Genomic DNA, 23,968 nt, shown 5'->3' on the forward strand with positions numbered 1-23,968 from the left:
AACCCATCAAACTAGAGCAAAAATTCTTGTGGGCCAAATCCTACATATCTTTGCACCTGTCCAAATCATATGTATCTTTGCACCTGTCGAGGACCATGCAATATGACTGGTCACAATATGTTTCTTTTTTTTCCTTGGGCACTTTGGGTCTTGAGCAAAAGAATTGAGAGCCACTCTTTGGCATAGTACATATTCCACCAGAGCACTCTAATGCAGCAGCAATTCAGAGATAGTTCCTGAACGATCAATAGCCTGGTGGCCCCAACAAAGCTTTTCAGCAAAGCTTCCAACTACCCTTAATGAATTGATGCAGTCAGATCACTACATTTTGAAAAAGAGCGTGAAAGGAAAAAAAAGCTATCACATTTAAATCTGGAGTGAGTGAAACAGCACATAGCAAGAGGTAAGCCAGTAGTGTCCCTGTGCATGCATGATGATATTGTAAATATTAAACAAGAAATTTTTTACTAAAATAAATTCAAACAATCATCTTTATTTTTCAGAAAATTCAACCTATGCACCATTCATGGACCTTGATATTTTGAAATGCAGGAAAGAGAAGAAAATACCGGATAAATGCCGCATCAGAAAATTTATTTACAAATATTCTGGAATTCAACAGAAAAATTATCCATTTTCTGAATCAACTTATCAGGGTAAGTGATAGTTGTATTTTTCAATAATAAAAGAGAAAATAGACCCCTTTCCTCCAAACAGTTTCCATTGTTCTTCTGCAGAACATTATACCATTACCACTATGCTATACTTTGTATTTTACTTTCAAAAACAAACAGTTTTAGAAATCAGAATACAGAAATCAAACATTTTGGTGTACATTTTAATGCAGCTTATATTATTTTAGGAGAAGTCACTTTGTAGTATGTGTCAAATAAAGACAGCAATTACAAATACATATTTATATTAACTATTTCAATAGGGCTCATTTAAGAGCATAAAAAACAAAATACCCTCTTCATATACCACTGGAAACTCTGCTAGCTGATTATTAGCCTCAGAATTGTTTTCATGTTATTACTGATAAATGTTTGTTCTCCCTTGTGCTTTTAAGTACAGTGAACTCAAAAAGTGAATGTGGTTCCCTCCTCTCTTTCCCCCCCGCCCCAAGAGATTTCCTTCTTGTGATTACAGTCTCATAAATAACTAAAAAATACAGTTGAATGAAGAATACAATATATTTTCTACATAATCTAGACAAGCAAAAAAGTTACCCTGAAAAAACACAAACAAAATACATATTTATAGATCTACATCACCAGCAACCACCTCTTCTTTTATCTGCAACAATGGTTTCATATGTTCAGTTGTTTCACATGGAGGTTGGTTGTCCAGCTGTTGGGGTCAGGGAGAAATGGAAAAAAGGTTTTAATTCAGGAAGAGTTTTTTGGAAATGTAGTGTTTTACTAATTGTAAGATTTGGAGTCCAAAACGGCCTGACTACATAATATCTTTAATCAATATCTGTTTGCAATATCCTTCTGGGTATTGCAAACTCAAAAGGCAATTAATGTAGAATCTAAATACAAGATAGAATCAACATGCAAACTATAACTGCAACCAACACTGGTTATACTGCATAAATCTTGGTTTGACATTTAAAACAAATGGACTTGCAATGGTGCATACAATCTACCCAAAGCTCTTGCTTTAAAACATTCACAGTCCCATTTTTTTTTGGGGGGGGGGGGAGAGGGAGGCAGAGGTTGCAATTAGAGATGAGCAAGTTTTGTTTTGATTGCCAAATAAATGTTTGCTAGATTGTTAACCTTTTAAAAAAATCACGAATTGTTTCAATTAATATGTCAAGTATCCATCCAATACTCTGCACTTTTGCAATATTTTAAAATGTTTCATTTAAAATCAGCACTAACCAGAAAGGATGATCAACTGCTCTGTATAATATATTTAAATGACACTATTATAATAATGCTATACAGTAACGCCTCACTTAGCACGGTCCCGGTTAACCTTATTTCATTGCTTATCTATTAGGTCACATGCACATTTAAAGCTGTGAGATACTCCCTTAACATTTTCTAGCCTCTTGCTTTTCCCAGAAATTCCTGCAAGTAGTGGACAAAGTTGCCTGTCTTCATGGGGGCTTGGAACCAGAAAGGGTCAGCAGCTTCCTGAAGTTCCCTGCAAAGTACTGTATGTAGCTGCCAGCAGCAATTCTGCTGCCCCTTCCCTCTGCCTTGGAGCTGCTTCCTGTGCAGGGGCAGGGGGAAGTGAGAGGGGGAGAAGGGAGAGATGGGTGCTAACATCAAGATGTTTCCCCTCCCCACAACCTCCCAACTCCATACCCCATCTTCACAAAGCAGGTCTCCCTCCTGCCTTAATCCATGCTGCCTTGTAGAGTGTGAGGCTCATTAACACGTTAACCCTTGAGGGCTCAGCCAAGAGCTAGTTCTTCATTTAGCATCAAAATATACCCTGTGAAATATTCCACCCTATGACTCTCTGCAACCTCAACCAAGCTTTACAGTCATCACTGTTGTGTCCAGTATTAAATTGTTTGTTTAAAACTTTTACTGTATGTGCCCGCACAGTCATAACTGCTGAAAAAAATTCCCTTGAACTTAACCCTCCCTATTTACATTAATTCTAAAGAGGATATTGGATTCACTTATTTCGATTCAAGTTGCATTTTTCAAGAATGTAACTAAAATGTTAAGCAAGGAGTTACTGTAAATTACCAACCTAAAATCCTTAACATTTCTTCTATTTGAGGTCACTGTAAGCATAACTGGAAGTTTCGCAAATACAGGTTGTGACAAGAGATATGGAAAAGTCATATCAATCTGAGAGTCAAAGCCCTTTTATAAGAATGCACTATTAACAGCACTCTCAGTGAAAGGGGTCTAGCTCAAATGCTTCCATTCATCGCAACTGCTGTAGTAACATACTGAGGGAAAGGCAGCTTCTTAACTATCCAAGTCCAGACAACTGGATAGGTCAAAAATCAAGATTCCATCCACATGGAAGCCAACTGGTTTCCATTGGTCTCAAGAACATAATAATTTTAAGTAATCACACAGCCACATTATCTGCTATTCATTTAATTCCACTGATGGGGTCGAAAAGTGATGAAAATATATAGAATGCAGAGCCCTCACAGTGGTTTAACACGGCCACTGAACTGAAGTTAGAATCCTACAGAAAATTACATATGAGCTCACTTGCCCCCAAACTACCCTCTCAGTTCTTTAAGAAGGGTGGAGAGGAAGGCCATTCTAGAATAATTCCATCCAGGGAGGACTACACATCACCACAGCTTTATAGACCAAAATATTACAGGCAGCTCTAAGATTTAAAAATTAGCTTCATCCTCATCCACAATATACAATTTTCAACCACCACCACAACTCAAAAACACTGGCTACCTATAGTCAAGAAAATCTGTGGATTCCAAATGTCAGAGTTATATCAGTTACACAGCAATTTTCCCAAGAGAGGGCAAGTGATCAAAGGAAGTCAGAAAGAGTATATGTTGCAAGAAATGGTTTCTTTAGTAGAGGCACCACAATTGTTTTTATCTAAGAAAGTAACATCATCCCTTTACATTTTCGAAACACGCACAAAAAAACCCCCACTCTCAATCTGAAAAGGGTGACTAACAAGGGAACCAGTATTTTCTTCTTCCTGCGAGAACTACCCCATCCAGAGAAGTCCTTGGGGTCCTGTTCATAGTTTGCAAGTCCAGCATATCCCCATTGATTTCCAAAACCTCAGTGAGCCATATAGACCGAAGTTCAAATGGAAAAGCTGGAGTGTATGTCCCTCTCTCATTCATTCTTAGAAACTCTTACAATCCCTGTCACAATTATTAATTTAAAAGAAGTTTGGGCTTGCCACAAATTACAGGTTGGATACCTCCCTGATTCAGCACCCTTGGGACCAGGCAGGTCCTGGATGAGGGATTTTGCTGGACTAGGAGATGTTGTTTCTGGACCCTTATTTGCTGCCCGCACTCCCCAGCCCACTGGCCTTCCAGCTGGCTCCTCACCTCCTGCTGGGCAGCTGCCCATACCGTGCTGGGGCTTTGGGTCCTGCTAAGCAGCTGCGCGCTGCGGCGCTCTGCCCCACTGAGCTCTCAGCCCCACCAGGCAGCCATGTGTAGGTCTCCCAACCTCCATGGACAGATTGGCTGCCATGCGCTGACGGCAGGCTTGCTGCAGGCACCTGCTGCCCTGCCAGCTCCACAAGATTCTTTGCCACTGACCCACCAGCAGGACTCTGTGGTCCTGCAACATCCGACTGGACCATGGATGTTGCCAGACCAGGCAATCCTGGTTAACCTGTAGCTATATAGGAACCACTGGACAGAGAACTCACCTAATAATTAAGATGTTATCTAGCAATTTCTGCAGCGGCATAAATATTTTTTTTCTTTTTCCTAAGTGCCAGCACCAATCTCACTACATTCAACATGGATTCACCAAGGGCTGGCTAGATTGTCGGGCCCAATGCGTAGTGATCACAGGCTCAAAGTTTGGTTGGCAGTTGGTATCAAGTGGAGTGCCCCAGGGGTTGGGTCTGGGACTGGTTTTGTTCAACATTTTTATGAATGAGCTACGAGTGGATGGATTGCACCTGCAGCAAGTATGAAGATAAGATAGGGGTAGAGGTAGATATGCTGGAGAGTAGGGATAGGGTCCAGAGTGACCTAGACATATTGGAGGATTAGTCCAAAAGAAATCTGATGAGGCTCAACAAGGACAAGTGCACAGTCCTGCACTTGGGATGGAAGAACCCCAAACACTGTTACAGGCTGGGAACCGACTGGCTAGGCAGCAGTTTGGCAGAATAAGAACTGGAATTTATAGTGAATAAGAAGCTGGATATGAATCAACAGCATGCCCTTGTAGTCAAGAAGGCTAACGGCATATTACCGTGCTTTAGGAGGAGCATTGCCAACAGATCTAGGAAAGTGATAATTCCCCTTTGTCTGTCACGGGGGAGGCCACATCTGGAGTACTGCATCCAATTCTGGGCTCCCCAACTACAGAAAGTATGTGGACACCTTGGAGAGGGTCCAGCAGAGGGCAACCAAAATGTTTAGCGGGCTGGAGCACATGACTTATGTGGAGCGGCTGAGCGATTTGGGCTTATTTAGTCTGCAGAAGAGAAAAATGAGAGGGAATTTGATAACGGTCTTCAACTACCTGAAGGGAGGTTTCAAAGAGGATGGAGAGAGGCTGTTCTCAGTAATGAACAGATGACAGAATGAGGAGCAATAGTCTAAAGTTGCAGAGGGGGAGGTCTACTTTGGATATTAGGAAAAACTATTTCATTAGGAGGGTAGTGAAGTACTGGAACAGGTTACCTAGGGAGGTAGTGGAATCTCCATCCTAGAGGTTTTTCAGTTCCAGTTTGACAAAGTCCTGGCTGGGATGATTTAGATGGGGATGGGCCTGCTTTGGGCAGTGGGCTGGACTTGATGACCTCCTGAGGTCTCTTTCAGCCCTAGGATTCTATGATTCTAAGTTTTGTGAAAGGTAATACAAAAAAATGTAGACTGCATCCTTTAAAACTTGAAAGCAAATCAATCAACTGTTGATCTAATGCACCCAAATGAATAAACAATCATGAGGCTATAATTCAAATAGTAGTAGTTTGAGATAGTAACCAACAGCCTATAGTTAGGATCTACTCAAAAAAATGAGTTTAAGAACAGATCAGTTGTGCAAGTCAGTGAGATTTTGCAGCGTGACAGACTTGTTATTCAGTGAGAAATGATGACATTATGGATATGCCTACACTGCCACCGATGCCGTTATGCAACCATCCTGCAGTCAACAATAGTGAAGCCACAGAAGCAAGGGCTGTACCTAGCCTGTGATTCTGTGAGTTCACGTCCATTTAATTAAGCTAGCTAGGTCAAAGATAGCTTAGATGTGTCTATATATACTGCAGTCACACCTTGGAGTTGAGAGAAACCAAACCCTAAGGTGGCACTTTCTCTGATTTGCAAAGAATGAAGCATATCCATAATAATGGGATGGTAAACCATTGCACAGTATGGTAAAGGGAGTGGAGAATACAGCCCATGAAGACAAATTGAAATTAAAGCTTTAGGAATCAATTCATTAATATGGCAAGTTGGTGACTAAACATAGTCTTTGGTAAGTACAGCAATAGGCAAATTCTTAGGGCCCCAGAACAAAAGTAGAAAATAAAGTTCACACACTTATTATAGGCTGGTCTCCTTACTTTTAAATCTGACATAGCAGTCATTGCAGAAGAGCTCATTGTTTCGGATCCTGACTTCAGCTCCTGACTGTGAGCCCCCAAGGTCACGTTCACAAGCCACGCACTGTAACATACACCAATAATTAGTAACTTGTGACAAATATACATGTTCAGAAGCAGCATACAGTATAAGCCAGCAAAGCCTAAATCATAAACCCACATTAGCAAAAGCAAATATAGGATTAGTAGATTAAAATGAAGCCAACAAGATGAGACATCATTTAAAGATGATGATTGGTGAACTAATAGCAGACGCGCACATTCTAAGCACATAAAAGCTGAAATGATTCAGAGATTAGTTCATGAAATCTTGTTTAAGCTTCAATGTCTCAAACAAAATTTTAAAAATGGCACAGCATGAAATAACTTGTTCTTGAAATGGTGACAGCAATTTTGGCACAGAATATTTGGGTGTGCCACTTGGAGATTCCATGCAACGCTATCTGCTTTTCATTCTGACAGCTTACTTTTCAAGACAGGAATGCATCGAATTATTCTAACTGTTTATAATTTTAAAAAATACTTGCCACCTTTCTTATGCTAGTATTAAAATGTTTAAGCATAGTGGGTGAACAATGCATTACTATACTGAGAACTAATCAATAACTCTTGACTCTCCAAGCAGGCAAAGTACATTCAAGCAGCTATAAGCTGCATGGTGTCTGGGTCGACTGTTTGTATTATCATTTATAATATTTGCCTATTGGGTTTAGACAATAACATGTCTTCAAGAAGGTCAGCTTTAGCAGCCTTTGTGGAAAACACTACATTATGATGGCACCAAGGAAGGATATCAGGAGAAAAAAAGATTCAAGAATTAAGATATATTCAGTCAGCTGTTCCATAGGTCCTCACACATTCATAAAGCCCACAACATCTAAAATAAGAAGTTAAACACTGCAGTACTTTGTTCAATGGTGCATTAATCCTAAAAATATTTCCTTAGGGGAAGTTATGATCTCTCCCAATGTGCCAATGCAGGCGAGTGCAAAGGGGTAACTGCTCTGTGTTGACTATCTATGTAACAGGAAATAACAGACGAAAAGCAGGGGAGTGAAGCTTGCACAGATTATTATTCTTTCCTTCTATGCAGGTGTACAGAAGTCGGATGAGCCCTAGGTATTTCTCCTACAAAATGCCACCCAATACAGCTGACACAGATTACATCTTTCCTTCAGCCTGTGGGAAACCAAGGACCAGAGACACTCAAGTCATTACCTCATTTCTCATCTACTCCTGGAGCAATGCAATTATGTGTTGTCCCCTACTAAAGGGTTAATGGCAAAGTGGCCAGTGATTTTAGCTGTCTCACTTTTTAGATGCCCAACTTGACACATCATAAAGTGTCTTGGTTTTCAAAGGGCAGGTGGCTCAGCATTTTTTCAAAATGTCTTTAAAAAAAAAGAAAAATCAGAGTATATATAATAGAGAACTAGTATTATAGTGAATGCCTAATGCCCGTGGATGGGACTGTTGCACGGATATATGCATGTAGCACACAATATGAGCAGAGCATGTAGCACATGATTAGTAGAGTCTTAGCAACCAGAATTCCAAGTAGCCATGCATGCTCCAAGTTAGCTCCCATTTCTTCATGGTGTTTCTCCAGCTCTCTCACCTTAAAACAACGTAAATGATAACAAAGACCAAGAGATTCGATGATCATGGCTGCTCCTTTGCCCAAAACGTTATTACAGTATGAACATACTCTCTTCCCACTGACTGACCTAAATACAGAACAAGAATGTGGCATGATGCCATGAGAGAAAGCACTGAAACAGAGGACCACATGTTGCAGTAATGAGCAGGAAATTAAGTTATCTGGAATAAAACATCAAAATTAATATTCTGTAATTAAATCTGCAAGCTATAAATATCTAAAACTGAAATGAGAAAAATATGAAGAAACTGACAAACTGTGGTAAAGGGAATGCAAGATTTAATGTAGTATTCTGCCTCATTTCTTATCTGATGACATTTTAGTAAACACCTGAGTCAAATATCACCCTCTGTAGCTTGTTAGATAAATAAAGTCTGATTCTGGACACATATTATATTAACTCCTTTGAACATGTGCCTTATGCAGTCCAATATTGAAGGATCAAGCAGATTTGAAATCCCATAATGAAAGATCAAACAAGAGAAGCAGTCGTTTTCAACAGATCATTTTCTTACCCCCATCCCCCCAAAATTACCCATGACCCTCTCCCCAGCATCTTCCTTGCTGAAGGCTTTACTCCTGGTACCTGTTTACACTTGATCCTCCCAGACCTTTCACTCCAATTGTCCTGATTAGTCTGCCTCCCTTGATTCTGAAAGCCACCTAAATGACTCTAGATGTTTAATTGCCCTAATTGATTCTGTCATGCTCCTGCTGGTTCTGGTTTAGCTCTTGTTAGTTTACCCTTGGCAAAGGGACCTATTTAATCCTGGGGTAATACGTTTCCCTTCTACCACTCTCCTGTAGCCGTCCGGCCTGACCCAGAAACTGGGGGAATTGAAGAGATATGTTCAATAAAATATGGGTTCTCTTCAATTTTATGTATTCATTTTTTTTAAACTAAAGATTCTTATTAAACCATAAATGTCAAAGGTGATGCCTGCAAAGCACAAGGAGACTTTTACACTCATTTAGGTAACTCACAAATAATTTTGAATTGAGTAAAGATTTATTGCTTCACTTTCTCTTTACCAGTGTAAACAGAATCCTTAGAAACTTTCTGAACAGCTGTGAGAAACACATAAGTAATAGCACAGTGTTCAGTGTTGCCTTTCAACCAGATAAAATTAATTTGAAAAGTGCTTTGAGTTTAACATTCCAAAAGGTAAGTACAATATAATTATACTATTTCACACACAATCAGACTACAATACTAGAGATCAAGTAGCTTGTTTAAGATCCAAGCAAGACTGTTGCAGAGCTTGTACAAGACTCATTAGATCCACCTCCCCTGTAGTAATTACTATATGAGAGTGCCCACAGTACAGTGAGCTATTTATAAATTTTCAGCAGATGGGCAACTACTTACCTGTTCCGCTGCTGAGCTCCTGACTGGGAAGCAGAGGTAGGAGACTGAGCACGGGGTACAGAAGAAGATGCTGAGGGCAAAGTGTGGGATGAAGTCACTGATCTTCCAGAGCTGGAAGAAGGAGGTCCTGTACTGGAGGAGGGGGTACGCATGTAGGCCCGGTTTGAAGTAGACACTAGTGGAGCAGCAGAGCGACTAAAATCTTGACTAGATGACAAGGATGTGGAAGAAGTAGATTGATTTGTCCAAGGCTGACGTCTCCATGAACTTGTTTTTGAGGAATCAAGATTATCTAAAGATTCACCTCTGAAATGAATAATTGTGACATGCGGAATATTATTGCCCAGAAACATATCCTCTTATGAGCTAACATTTTATCATGATATATATTCTCTCCCTCTCCCTCCCCCGCTCCCCCCAAGGTGCTGCAGGATTACTCTTTTTTCAACCTTTTATTCATGCTTTGATTTTAGAAGAAAGAAATATTTAAGTTTTCACATTATGTAGGATAACAAAACATTCACCCTTTCTATTTTAAAGACTGATATTATAAGCATAATTATTTTGATAACCTGGAAGAATATTGTATTATATTTCTTTTATTAAAATTTTTTGAAGCTGCAAACTGTTGATCATTACCGTGCTTCACCAGTCTTAGAGAGAGCAATGATCAAAAAGGTGACACTAAAGCATTAAAGATAACAGCAGAATACACATCAGTGCTGCTTTATCAGAATGAACCAAATCAAATTGCTTTTATTTAGCAATGACATCAGTTAGTTGTGGTGTTTGTATTTTTTCTTAGGGATACCATCTCTAAAATAGATCAAGCCCTGCCTCCATTGGACAGGCACATTGTCCAGCAACTAACTGTTGTGCCAACAGCTATGAGATCTCATGACTGATAGGAAATAATAAAGTAAGTGACAAACTGAACATTTAGAATCTACACAAGCCTTAAACACAGAAATCCTGAAGTTTCCTACAAGGTATCTGTGTGTTAGAAATACTAAAATGTATTCTTCAGAACCTATATTTAAGCATTATTTTGCAACAAATTACATTACCGAGGTTCTCAAATACATGTGCAAATGACAAAAGCATATTAATTATTAATTCACATTGCAGGTACAAAGGACAAATAAACAACTGAGGAAATATTGACAATGCACACCACCACCTTTATATTCTTGACTTGCTTGTATCATAGCTGAGATCAAATATTTGCAAGTTTTACCCTCATATGTTGTGACAAATTTTTAGAGACTGGATTTACAATCTGTGCTGCAAAGAAACATTCAGAATGCCCCAAAACTAAATATTTATCAAGAGGCAAAGTTCAGTGTACAGTTTTTAACAAGCATCTTACCTCCTCATTGTATTCTTGTTTAGAATAACGGGGTCCTTATTAACACTAGAACTGCGCTGCCTAATCCAACTGTTGTCTGTATGTAGTGGTGTTTTCTTCCTCATTTCCTGAAGGATATGTTGTCTCTCCATTTCTGCTGAAGACATCGCATGCTCTTTCTGAGACCCCCTCTGTGAATCACTGACATTCCAAGATCTTTCCAAATATTTGTTGTTGGTACCTAGTTTGAAAAATATATAATCTCATGTTTGAAGAAGGTAAAAAGCAAAAGCTAAAATTAAAAAGCAAATTGTAAAACTACAGTTGCCATATGTGAAGCAATATATACACCTTTGTGTTATTAATATTTGATGCAGTGTAATTTCTCCATTTTAGTTTTGGGTCCCATTACAAAAGCAAGTATTACCAGACATGCACATTGGAAACAAAGATTTAACCAGACAAAAAAGGGATAGCTAGTGTCAAACTAGCAGCAAGCTATCAAATATCCAAGTTAAAGCACAGAAGCAAGTATCAGGTATTCTTTACTTTTAAAATATAGTGCCAGAATGAGGTAGGAGTTATTTTGTCTTTCTTCCACTGTCCTCCACAACAACGTAAATATCTCTAAGATGTAGGCTTTTCATGTGAGCATTATCAAATCAAACAAACCATTTAAAAGTGGTAATTTATAATAAAACAAATCAAATACAGACAAGCAAAACTGTTGATCCACCATGGGAAAGTGTCACACTACAATTACCAAATGACTATCCCCAACTCTCTTAGGTTAGAAAGCCAAAACAATCCTCAGCTTAAAGGCTTAACTTCTCTCCTTCTTTGAAAGAGGGGCTTTTCTCCAATAATGAGAAGAAAGCCTGCCAGAATACATAACTGCATTACAAGGTTCGTTTGCCCTTTCAGAAAAAACGGTTACTTACCTTCTAACTATTGCTATTTGAGATGGTTAAGGATGTTAAATATAGACTAAACACTGTAAGGAGCACAGCATCAGGCTGCATTTTAAAGTGGCAGTGCCACATGGAGCCTGGGATCAACTGTGGACTCCCATGCTGATCCCGGGCTCCATGTGGTGCTGCTGCTTTGGAACACTGCAAGGAGCCTGACACCAGGCTTCTTGGGAGGTTTCAAAGAGGCAGCACTACACGGAGTCAGTGGGAGAAGTCCCCAACTGATCCTGGGCTCCACACAGAGCTGCTACTTTGAAATGCCACGTGCAGCCTGGGGACACCCCAGCTGGCCCAGGGCTGCATGCAGTGTTTCAAACAGTGTTTCAAAGCAGCAATGCCGCGTGTAGCCCAGGGTCTGGCCGCAGGCTTCAAGTGGTGCTGCCGCTTTGAAGTACCCTTTTCTCTCCTCCACCCTCATGGTGCCTCCACCTGAGAGAGGCAGCCGGGGGGGGGGGGGGGGGGTGGAAGCGACTAGCCAACTATCCTGTTATCTATCCAATAAGCATTTGCTTATCGGATAGTTGACTAGTCCTTGACCATCCCTAAAATGTGTTGCTCATGTCCATTCCTTGTAGGTGTGTATGCGCCCCATGTGCATGAGTTTCTGAAGCTTTTTCCCCCTCAGCAGTACCCAGCTGGGCCAGCTAGGTAGCCCCCTGGAGTGGCACAGCTACATCGGTGCATATATAACCCTGCTAGCCTTCTACCCCCTCAGTTCCTTCTTACAGGGAACTTAGGTGGGGAGATCCCCACATGGGGAAGACCTCTCAGGCTATGTCCTCACTGAGGGACCATTTGTATGCTCTGAATGACGTGCTGAGTCTGTCCGCCAGAAGATTATGGGGTTCCTGGAAGGTATGAGGCCTTCAGATGGATCTCATGCAAAATGCAGAGATCCCACAGGGCCAAGGCTTCCTGACGTATGGGAGAGGAACAAGCTCTACCCTGTCTGTACACAAGTTATACTGCTATATTGTCCATCAGGACTGAAATACACCTGCCCCTCTGGTGAGGCAGGAATGCCTGGCAAGACAGGTGAACTGCCCTCATCTCTGACATTTATATGCAGTGCCTGCTTGGCCTGCAGCCATGTACCTTGAGTCCTGAGGACCATGAGGTGTACTCCCTAACCCATATCTGAAGCATCCATCACCTGCTGGACTGACAGGGATGCCTGTGCACACCGCATCCTGCTGCAGCCACCAGTCTTGAGAGGACAGGATCTCTGCAAGTATTGATACCACTATGTCTACTGGCAAGTGAGCTGGGTTGTACACTTGCACCAGTCATGCCTGCAGGGGATGCAGGCATAACCCAGAAAGCTGTACCACATATATGCAGAAGCTTTAGGCGGTAGCCAAGTTAGTCTGTACAGGATAAACTTAAACAACAAGTCTGGTAGCACTTGATAGACTAACAAGACATATAGATAGTATCATGAGCTTTCATAGGCACAGTCCACTTCTTCAGATGACTGGAGTTATATGCATGCAGCCATGTGGCCCAGTAGCTTCATGCAGTTCACCGTTGTCAGAGGCGACACTCGTAGGCCAAGAATAATGTCCCTTATGCCACGAACCTGAGCTTTGGAAGGGAATCCGTTCCCATTGTTGAGTAGAACCTTGCTCCCACAAACTCTGTGGTCTGTGTTGAAATAAGCATGGACTTCTCATTCAACAGGAACCCTAGTCGGGTGTATGTGCCCCTCACCAGTTTTATGTGCTGTAGGACCTGGTCTAGTGAATTTCCCCTGATCAGCCAATCATTTGAGGAGGGGAAAACTTACACTCTCTACTTTCTTAGAAAGGCTGCCACCAACAAGCATTTTGTGAAAACCCTGGGAGCTGTGGACAGGCCAAAGGGGAGGACCGTGAATTGGTGAACTGCTTCTGATCGTGAAGCAGAGAAACTGCCTACATTGAGGAATGATGAAGATGTGGAAATAAGCATCCTCTAAAACAAGGGTGGGGTACCAGTCCCCTAGATTGAAGGAGGGAATAATGGAGGCTAATGTGACCATCCTGAATCTGGTCTTTTTTAAGAAGGTGTTGAGCCCACTGATATCCAGAATGAGGCAAAGGCCCCCTTTGGACTTGGGGATTAAGTAATAACATGAATAAAAATCCTTCCCCCCAAATTCCTGTGGAACCACTTCTACTGCTCTTAATTGCAGAAGCAAAGACCCCTCCTGTTGGAGAGTATTCATGAGAGGAATCCCTGAAGAGGGACTGGTAAAGGAGCAGGGAGGCAAGGAATAGGATACAGTATCCCACTTCCCCTGGGTCCAGGATCCACTGGTTCCACCCTTTTCCCATTCTAGATCTCGCCTGGAGTGAGACCGGCGCGAGAAGATTCTTGACAGGACTGACTACCTCAGACTCCAAAGAGTACTCGGAGACTGATCATGGTGGTGCCACGGATAATGCCAAGAAGCCATGCCAGATCTGATGGCGGACCACAGCCATTGGCTTGCACTGGTACCAGGCAGGGAGTGCTGGCAGCAGCAAGTGCAGCTGAGATGGTCCCGAGGCTGGTGATCGAGGCTGTGCTGTGGATACCTGCGACGTAGAGATTGCTGCTGAAAGTGCTGGTACTGAAGCCAGAGCCAGACATCTCAAGGCTGGAGGTGCCAGTGCCAGCTGGGTCGGAGAAGTAGTTGGGCCCTTCACCAATGAAGACCTTGATGCCACATTCCTTTCCTGAGGTGGCAACGTGCAGGACTCATCCCTACGCGCTACCAGACAGTGTGAGGACGTGGGCGCAATTAGGTCCTGAGCTGTGTCAAAGTTGTCTGGTGTAGATGGTTCCTGGATCTCCTTCATGGACAGGTGCTGTGCCTCTGGATTGCTCACCCACACAGAGCTCGACCAACGACGTGCAGTGGTGAATATGGAGCCCCAGAATGTCCCACTTGAGAACTCATCCTCTGCTCACACCATCAGGGAGATCTGCCTTTTTGTGCCTTCATTGTCATACATGGTGCCAGCAATGGCGGGTGGTACCAAGGAGCAGCCTGGTGCCATGGAATGCCTCAGAGTCACTGCTGGTTCACACACTGATGCTGGCGCGCTTCCAACAGACTGGGTCAAGGCCAGTGCCAGGGGCGGCAGTGCCTACTCCGTGAGGAGGAGGAGTTTAAGCTTCAAATCCTTCTTCCTCTTGGTCCTAGACTAAACTGTCAGCTGCAAGATCTGCAGAGTGTTTACGTGCTCTTCCTCCAAGACACTTGAGACAAGTGGGGGTCACCTCAGGGTATGGACTTCAAAAAACAGGAGGCTTGAAGCCATGTGACCCAGGCATTCCCCCCCGGGGAGGGGAAAAGAAACACGGGAAACTCCCACTAAAACTAACTAACTACAACTATCTACTAACTAAATATAGAACTACTTACAGACTACTCACAGGTTGATCACTAAGGGTACATCTTCAAATCTTGCAAGCTGAAAGCATTCCAGCAACTGTTTCAGGTGGTAAGAAGGAACTGAGGGGGTGGAGGGTGAGCAGGGGTATATGTGCTCCATGGCTGGCCTAACAGGTACCGCTGAGGGAAAAAGCTTCGGGAGCTTGTGCACACAGTGCGCGCTCTCCTACATGGAATGGACTTGAGCAAGCACTCGAAGGAGAATTTATAAAATCTCTCCTCTGTTTGTAGCGGTGGAAAGGAGCCTAGAAGGAAGCCCGGAAGCATGGTTGGTGGTCAGCGGCCAGCAGGGGAGCACTGACTTCCCCGGTACAGCAAACTCCCTGGTCCTGGACTGCTCAAGGTCCTAAGGGCACAGGATCAGGGAGGTCCAACTTGTACAGAAAATGCATTAACATTTTTCTTTAGCCATTGTATAGATTATGATTACAATAGAACTGTAATCCATACAAGTATAAAAGAAATGTGAACTCTTTTGAACTAAAGTATACCTTACAAAAAGCATCCATTTTGAATTTAAAGACACTTTTGGATAATTCACCACATCCTTTAGATCATATGTTCCTATGGTTAATTTTCCACCCTACTAAAAAACTGATATAATATGCTGTATAGCTGAATTATAAGTAGCAATCAAAATGTAATTATTTTTGACCTTCAAATATCTTCTTGTTGTAAACTACCCTTTGATTGTGTTCATAATTTTCATGCAGTTAATCATCAATTTAGAAAGATCTAATTGCAATTAAAGTGCTCACCATTTCGACTTTTCGGGTAATCATCCAGTTCTGAAGTTGATCGAGATTTATTTCTATAAAACCAGAAAAATGTACATTATTTGTATTGCCATAGCACCCAAGAGCCCTTACCATGGCACAGCACACTGTTGGGCCAGGCACTCCATCAACCCAAACCAAAAAGATAGCCCTACCCGAAAAAGTTTACAATACAAAACAAGATATAACAGATGGAAAGACAGACACAGCCAAGTACAAGGAAATAATAAGGTAACACTAAGTTAGCACTGACAGGCTTGTGGTCTCAGCATACCAGCAGTCTAAGCTATTTAAGACTAATTTTGCAGTAGTCCCCATAGCGCCCAGATATGGAGTGGATGTGGAGCATCATTTCCCTGTATACAATTATATGAAAAAAAGAGTCCCTACCCCATTTCCTTAGATTATTAGGTTGAAATATCATGAAGACTTGACACAGTCCAGCATGCCAGTCTAAAGGAGACTATTTTAATTTTTGGGTGCATGCTTATATTTTTAAGTTTGTTACGCAAACATGTAATTACCACGTCTTAATTTAAAAGTGCTATTGCAGATAAAAAAAGTATGGCCTTACATGCTACATGAGGATGCTTCTTGGGGAAATCCTTGCCGGTCATCAATCCTATCATGCAGGGAAAAATGCCTATGTGTTTTAGCTGACAAAAGTCATCAAATACATAAGGAAAAGAATAGTAGGTAAAAGTGTTCTGGCTGCCCAGTGTGGAAGTTAACACAGTCCCTGGCTGCTGTATGCTTAGCTCTAGCTCATGAAAAGGAGGATATGACTGTCCATACAAATATGGAGTTTATTTAGAATAGGAACAAAGAGTTCATTTCTTGGGCAGCAACTTGACTATTAAAGCTACCGATGACTGTTACAGCAACTGCACTGTATGCAATCACTATCCAGTGCAAAGTGAGTCTATCAATACGGCCTCTGAACTCAATATTCTTAATAATTGTATACCGTTTCCTGCTCCCCATATTCACTGTTTCTTTTAAGATAGTCTAATCGGTTCTTGCACTGGTGAAGAGCTGGTGTTACACACGCTCAACTGCTTAGAGAACCAGTTACAACACAGAACAAAGGAAACTAGACCTCGGCTTATGCCACTTTTGGCCTCTCCCAATGTCTCCACAGTGTAAGCAATCAATGCCAAAGCCCTCCACACTTTCTGAGGGCAGACCATTGAGAGGACAGAATACCCAAATATTAGTGAAAGATTTTAGGCAAATAGTTTATTTGCCAAAAATGCAGTTTTGGTCAACCCAAAACTATTTGCCAATTTGGCAGGCATTTGCTCAATACTTTCAGCCATTGGTGTCTAAATGCTGAAGACAAACACATTCACAAAATAGGGGGATAAGGAAGAGGAGAAAAGGAGGAGGAAGAGGTAGCCCTGGATTCTCATATGAGTACCCACTTTCTCAAAGAAAAGGATTTTATCTGAACCTCCCACCTATCTCTAAGAAGAATGCCATAACCACAGTTATGACAAGAGTTTTTGAGTCACCAAAAACTTTCAAAGTTTTAAGCTTTAGTTCAATCAAAACTCAATTTTATCATCAAGTTTTCAGTACTGCCAGAGAACTTAAAAAATCATTTGTCAAGTTCCAGGCCTCAGTTGCACCATCTCAGATCTTGGAATTTCATCTTGTGACATCGCAAATGCCATACTCATTTCCATTTAATTCATGGACTAATTGCTGAAAAGGGTATACAGATTACTTTTACAAGCAACTATGGGGTACTATATGAATTAATGTTGGATGGTAGAGCTATGGATAGAAGATATTTGAACAGAGATGGGGAAATTAGTACATTTAGGATTATTCCAATAAGCAAAAGGGGAAAGAAAATAACTGTGAACATTTAAATGGACCAGTGGATGTTTAATTATGACAAAAAAAAGCTTCTATTTAAGAACAGAAAAGAGGACAGCAAAAAAGACAGACCGACTAAAACAAAAAAAAGAAAATAAGCAAAGGTGAAAAAAGGGAAAACTAAAGAGATGTGTATCATCTTGCTGATAATTTTGTATCTTCACTTTTTTTGCTTATCTTTTATAGTGGTGGTTATTTTACATTCTTATTGGCCTACTCACAACAACACAATCAGTTCTTTATGCTTCCTTACTCTCTCTACAGAAAGATCTACTGATTGAAAGATGTTCTGTGTTATAAATGGAGTATGACTTAAAGGAGCTTTGGCCAACTAGATATTCTTTAGGCGAAAGCATAGCTTAAGGACTGAAAAACAATATTGCCATGAAGGACTCTAAATGAAATAACACCAAAACAGTTTAAATTTAATGTCAAATCCAAGGCTCTAATATGTAGGTGAAATTCTAACCAGCCTGGAGAGTCAGTATCATACTAACCTGTCAGCAAGGAAGTGGCCAGGTGGATCTTCAAAGTTTTTAGAGCCTTCATAATGTTCATAATGCCTAGAAGCAAAAAATAAAGTAAATTATATATATGAAATAAGTAATATCAAGTCCTAATTGTGAAGAGATGGGAAAATAAAAGTACAAACAACAGATCCCTAAACATGCATAGTATATTGAAATTCTAGGAAGCACAGCTTTTGTTTTGGTTAGAAAAGAAGTTTCATAATAGAGATAGCTTTCAAAGATCTTTTATGAAGTCAGACTAACCCACCATCCATAAATGAAAATATCAAACACTGACACCAGACCCCTAGCTTTAGAGGAATAATGTATAACTAGAGTATGAACACAGATTTTTAGGGTAGGGACCATGTCGTCATACATATTTGTATAGTGCAATGAAGCTATCATTCCAATTGGACCTGAAATATTGTTGTTAATGCATTTCAAGTCCCAGTTGAGCAAATCCATTTGCATATGCCTCAGACCAACCCTATTTGGCAAATTCTTAAGGTCACACACAAAAGAAAAATATTTGTTTATGATATTTTAGTGAGTGACATTTGTGTTACTTGTAACACTGGTAGGTAAAACATTTTCAAAAAGGAATGTTATTTATAAGTTAATGAGTGTTGTTTCATCCCACTCTCTTTACTTTTTAAAAGAGACACTTTACCTCAAAGCTCAGTGGGATGATGAGAGATACAGGGTATCGCTCTGTACAAGTAAGACCAAAAGGCTCTTATGTTTGACTAAGGTAAGAAATGTGTATTGGTAGTGCAATGAGACATAGGTTTAGGGTGGGGTACCTTATGCCTGGGGGGGGGCCAGTTTGCTTACATCTGGCCCCCAAGGTTTGGGGCTGACCCCGCACTGGTGCTCCAGCCCCTTTGCCATCCTCCAGGGGCCTAAAGCACACAGAGTCTACTAAGTCCGGGCCCTCTTAAGCTCTGATATATGGGGGGAATGTAGAGAATGTTTTTTCTCCAGTCGAGGGGCACGCCAGTGAGGGATTGTGGCCCCCAACCCATAAAAGGTTCTCCGTTTCTGATTTAGGATGTTGAAAAATGCACTCTGCTTAGTGATTTCATGTCTGACTTTTCCCTTGATACATATATCAACATAAATTTAACAGTAAACTTTTAATATGCACATATTTCACGACACCTGATTGTCTTTGAAAATACACTTTTTAAAAATAAATGCATCTCTCCCATTTTGAGTGCAGACCTTCGGTATTGGGGTATCTGCACTGGTATCTCCTGTTCTCTCTCCGCCCGCCGCTTCTGCTCCTCCGCCTCCGCCCGCCGCTTCTGCTCCTCCGCCTCCGCCCGCCGCTTCTGCTCCTCCGCCTCCGCCCGCCGCTTCTGCTCCTCGGCATACTGTTGTTCCTTTTCTTTTCGCTCCCTTTCAAGCTTTAGTTCTTGGGCTTTCCTTTGTTGCTCCAAATGAAGGGCTTCTTCCTCTTGACGTCTTCTTTCCTCCTGGAGTCTCTTCCTTCCCATTTCTCTCTCTTCCTCATTCTGCTGTTCACCCCACTCATGTCTTCTGTCTCCTTCAGAAACATCAGTGTCTTCTCTCATGTGTGATCTCCAACTAGATATAGGTGGTGCATGTGCAGTTACAGATATTATGTTTGAGGTTAGGACACTTGTCTCCTACAGGAGAAGAAAATAGGTTAAGAAACATTATAGTGCAGGCCACCTATTAGGAAACAGTCTGTTTTGTTACCAGGAACTTGAAGGGAAGGATCTCAGGGGACTCTCAGTAGCAAGGAAGAATGTGCTTTTTACTTTAGGCTTTAGGGATACCTTAAAACACAAGCTACTAAGGTGAGAAACTCCATTCTGTTTGCTAACCTTGATTATTCCTTTGCCTTGTTTTTCTGAAAGCGTCCGCAGCTTTTATTTTTTAAACTACCTTTATGCATGGAACACCCAATCTATACTTATGCTTCAACCCATCACACTGCCTCTTAAACTCCTATGAAAAATTTAAGAACATTAGACAGGCCATAGTAGGTTGGATCAATGATCCATCCATCCCAGCATCCAATTCTCAAACAGTGGCCAATGTCTGGTACTATGGAGGGAATGAACAGAGCAGGTAATTGAGTGATTCTTTGTGTCATTCACTAGCTATCATTTCTGACATTCTATTTTATTTGCATTCCTATGAAAAAGCTCTTTGAATAGCTTGTTTACATGTAGGAAATAAAAATCCCTTTCAAATGAAGGAATAATGTCAGCCCAGATCACAAACCCAGCACTTATGGTTTAAAACAAAATATCCTTGATGGGCTTCATAGTGAAAGCTTTAACAGCTTAACTGAGGAACATAAGCCTTTCTGTTTAAGTTATACAAACTTTAGATTTGTTTTGCGTTCCTGTTTATCACTGTATAAGCATTAATACGCTTGTTGGTACATCTGAAGGAGGATGAAATGCTCCTTTATCTGATACAAGAGCAAAGAGCAATGAATATAGGCTGTCCAGCTGTAGAACAGACTATAGCTGCAGAACTAAACATCTAAAGAAACTAGACACACTTAACATTCTGATATATAGCGAAGCTGATATTCATCAACAAGGCTGCAGTTTATTTAGAAAATTCTTAAGAGGCAGGCTAGCTCAGACTTAACACTACAATTTATCAAGGTACTTAAGCACATGCATTAATTTGAGCATGGGATAGTCCTAGTGGCTTCAATGGGACTAGTCATAAGTGGGCTTATGCTTGAGTACCATGCTGAATCAGGGGCAAGGATAGCCATTTTCACTCTGGTCTCAGTGATATTATGTAAGTTAGTAACCCATTTATAAAACAAATAATTTCTTGTGTTCATACATCTTATGTTGTCCTATCTTGCATGAGTGTAAATCCAACTGAACACAAAAGCCAGCCAACAACCTTTCAGATAAATATTTTTATTTTAGGACTATTCATTCTCTGCATTGGGCAAATGAGAAAACAAAGTCATTATGTCACTATTCAATAAAGGAATAATGAAAAATGTGAAAGTGAACAAATATTCATAACCTACCTCATCTAAATATTTGGAACTCTCTCTTTCCGCTTCTTGCTGAGCACGGAGCCATTCTTCCCTCAATTGTTCCTGTTCACGTTTGTATTTCTCCTGGCATGAAGAGCATGAATTATATGTAATGTAAGTAAAAGCTCCAGGAAAACATGACCTCCTGTATCTGTATTTTAATATTTGTTTTAAAAATAACCTCTTGAAAAGCAGTACATCAAGTATAAGAACATAAGCAGCACAGAATTCTAATAGATTGCAAGAGGTGAAATCCTTACTCTAATGAAGTCAAAAGGGAATTTTACCATTGACTTCAGAAAATCAGAATTTTACCCCAGACTTAGAAGATTCACCAATCTATTACATTTCTTATCTTAATTTTGGTTTAGCTATGAAGTTACTTTTGTTAAGCTAGAGTAATATCAATCTTAACTATTTATAAAGAGAATAAAAACTTTAGACTTGGTAACAAATTAGTAATTAGGTTCCTTAAAGATGACCTCTAAATTAAGTCTGAGCAACAGTTTAATTTGCTTTGAATAAGAACCTGAACTTTTGGATTCTTGTCTAATCCAAGAGTCAACCTTAGAGTATCTCTTGGATTTTCTTATCACTGGTTTTCTGTGTGATGAAATATCATACTAAGTCATATACAGAACAGATTACAGAAGTTGGTGATTTTGTCTTTTGCCATTCAGGTCTGCAGAATAGCAGATCTGTAGGAACTTCCTGAAAAAATATATTTTTTCATGGTAGATGAACTATCCAATACAAAAAAATTCCTGAGTCCGAAAATATTATTCTGCAGGTGAAACAAGATTCCTGGCTTCCAGACTCCCATTCATTTGAAAAATAAATTGTCCATAGTGTAGCAGAGAGAGATAGCATTGGGATTTTGAGCTAGATTGCTTTTCCCAAGAAAAAGGTACACAGAAGCAAATGGAGAATGATTTTTGTATGTAACTCTCTAAAGAGAAATATTCCATGTTTCACATTCTTGCAGGCCAACCCTCCAAATTTTTCCTAGGCTGTGACTGTTAATCACTAATTATATGCAGACTAGTTGCAGTCATGTCCATTCCAGGACATTAGACATGCATGTTAGTGCAGTAATCATTTATTGGACCAACTTACCTCACCCACCTTGTGTCTGATTATTAGTTATTACAGGCTGAACCTCTAAAATTCAGGACTCTCTGGTCCAGCAACATCCATGGTCCAACAGTTCCATGGATATAGCTGGACCAGCAAGCCCTAGCTAAACAGGTTCAGGAGCCTAGCACCAGTGAGGGCCGGCAGCCAGGAGTGTAGCCTGGGCTGGCAACTGGGAGCAGAGCCCAATGGCCAGGGCTGGCACCTAGGAGGAGGGCCAACAGCCAGAGGATAGCCTGGACTTCCTCTGGTCTAGCAAACTCCATGGTTTGGGATTGCTCTGGTCCTAAGGATGCCAGACCGGGGAGGTCCTACATGTATTACAACTTCAGTAGCACACACAATGCTATTAATACACTTTAGGAGATCCAGGTCTTGCCTTGGAAAAATGAATGGTAGGAAATATATTGACACATAAATACAATGTTTTGTTCTCATGCTGGGTTCATCATCACCCTTAACAGAGCTTCTGCAGGGTAAATTATATTCAATGATACCTGAGAAATCCAATAGTCTTTGTATGGTTCATTAATTTGCACATGTTACTCAGGATAGAATTTGAAGATAATGAGGTTGTATATGTTTATTGAGAGCAAGGTCTCGATCTAGCAAAGCACTTAAACACACCACTAAACTTTAAGCAGAAGTAGTGCCATTCAGTTAATTTCACTTGGACTACTCACATTCTAAGTGCATTACTAGAGCGAAGGCTATAATTTTCCCTGAAGAATCTCTCTTAAATAGCAATGTACGAAGATGGAAAAATTCCAGCTTGATGCCAAAGACAGGCTGGGTTTGCGGGACTAGCAATGAGAAAAACACATGTATTTTACTCATTCACAGAGCTATCTAGAAATTCAAGTTAACGTGAACATGAAATTTCATGTCATTTTTAGAAAATCTCTTTGAACGGGAGGAACAAATATATCCACCGACTGATAGGAAAAGGGGACAACTGTTCTGTGGCCCAACAATTCAAAAGGCCCAGTCAGAGCCCCAAGTCCTTTAAATCATTACCAGAGCTCTGATTGGCACCAAGAGCTAGCTGGGAGTGGGATGTGGCATGGTGTGCTACCGGCAGCACAGAGCTGCCCTCCCACCTTGGCCAAGGGCCCAGCAAATCTCTTTATTAACAGCTTTTTGTGGCCCTAAATATTTAACACTCTCTAGAGCTGACCAAAAAGAACATGAACCCTATTTTCTCCTTTTTCAGAGAGAGCGCTCAGAACCGCCAAGTCACTCTATTCTCTAAGCCTCATCTATACACTCATGAAAGAATGATCCACTCCTTTCCTGAAATATTGGGCTGTGAGATACCAAGTTATCACAGGTGCATAATTCCCACTACAAACCATTGTTGGAAACATTACTACAATGGTAACTGACTTCTTTGTGGTAATACATTTTACTATCCTAGTCCACATTATGAATTACATCCCATTGCTTAATTATCTATTGTGACTGACATTCAGGAAAACTGGAAGTAAAGGGGGTCACAGTGTAAAATTTAAACAAAATTTATAAAGACTAAAATCATGTATATTCCATACACAGCATTTAAATTTAATTTTTAGTTT

General features: G+C 40.8%; 1 protein-coding gene across 15 annotated transcripts in view; it reads right to left on the minus strand.

Moving 5' to 3' along the window:
* Window positions 1-477: 477 nt before the first annotated feature.
* The window catches only part of LMO7 (LIM domain 7), a 176,930-nt gene continuing 153,439 nt past the window's right edge, over window positions 478-23,968 (minus strand). For 12 of the 15 annotated variants that reach the window (XM_075918868.2, XM_075918867.2, XM_075918869.2 and 9 more), the window contains 10 exons: window positions 21,249-21,341; window positions 19,436-19,863; window positions 18,197-18,262; window positions 16,390-16,437; window positions 15,798-15,850; window positions 10,669-10,888; window positions 9,300-9,605; window positions 7,889-7,997; window positions 6,232-6,334; window positions 478-1,350 (listed from right to left, as the gene is read on the minus strand). In XM_075918868.2, the coding sequence (XP_075774983.2) occupies window positions 1,328-1,350; window positions 6,232-6,334; window positions 7,889-7,997; window positions 9,300-9,605; window positions 10,669-10,888; window positions 15,798-15,850; window positions 16,390-16,437; window positions 18,197-18,262; window positions 19,436-19,863; window positions 21,249-21,341 (1,449 nt within the window). In that variant the 3' untranslated portion in view covers window positions 478-1,327. The remainder of the gene's footprint in view (window positions 1,351-6,231; window positions 6,335-7,888; window positions 7,998-9,299; window positions 9,606-10,668; window positions 10,889-15,797; window positions 15,851-16,389; window positions 16,438-18,196; window positions 18,263-19,435; window positions 19,864-21,248; window positions 21,342-23,968) is intronic. The other 3 variants (XM_075918870.2, XM_075918877.2, XM_075918881.2) reach the window with 2 other exon arrangements.

Source organism: Pelodiscus sinensis, chromosome 1 (assembly GCF_052426305.1).
Source record: "Pelodiscus sinensis isolate ZL-2025 chromosome 1, ASM5242630v1, whole genome shotgun sequence".
NCBI classification, from domain to species: Eukaryota; Metazoa; Chordata; order Testudines; family Trionychidae; genus Pelodiscus; species Pelodiscus sinensis.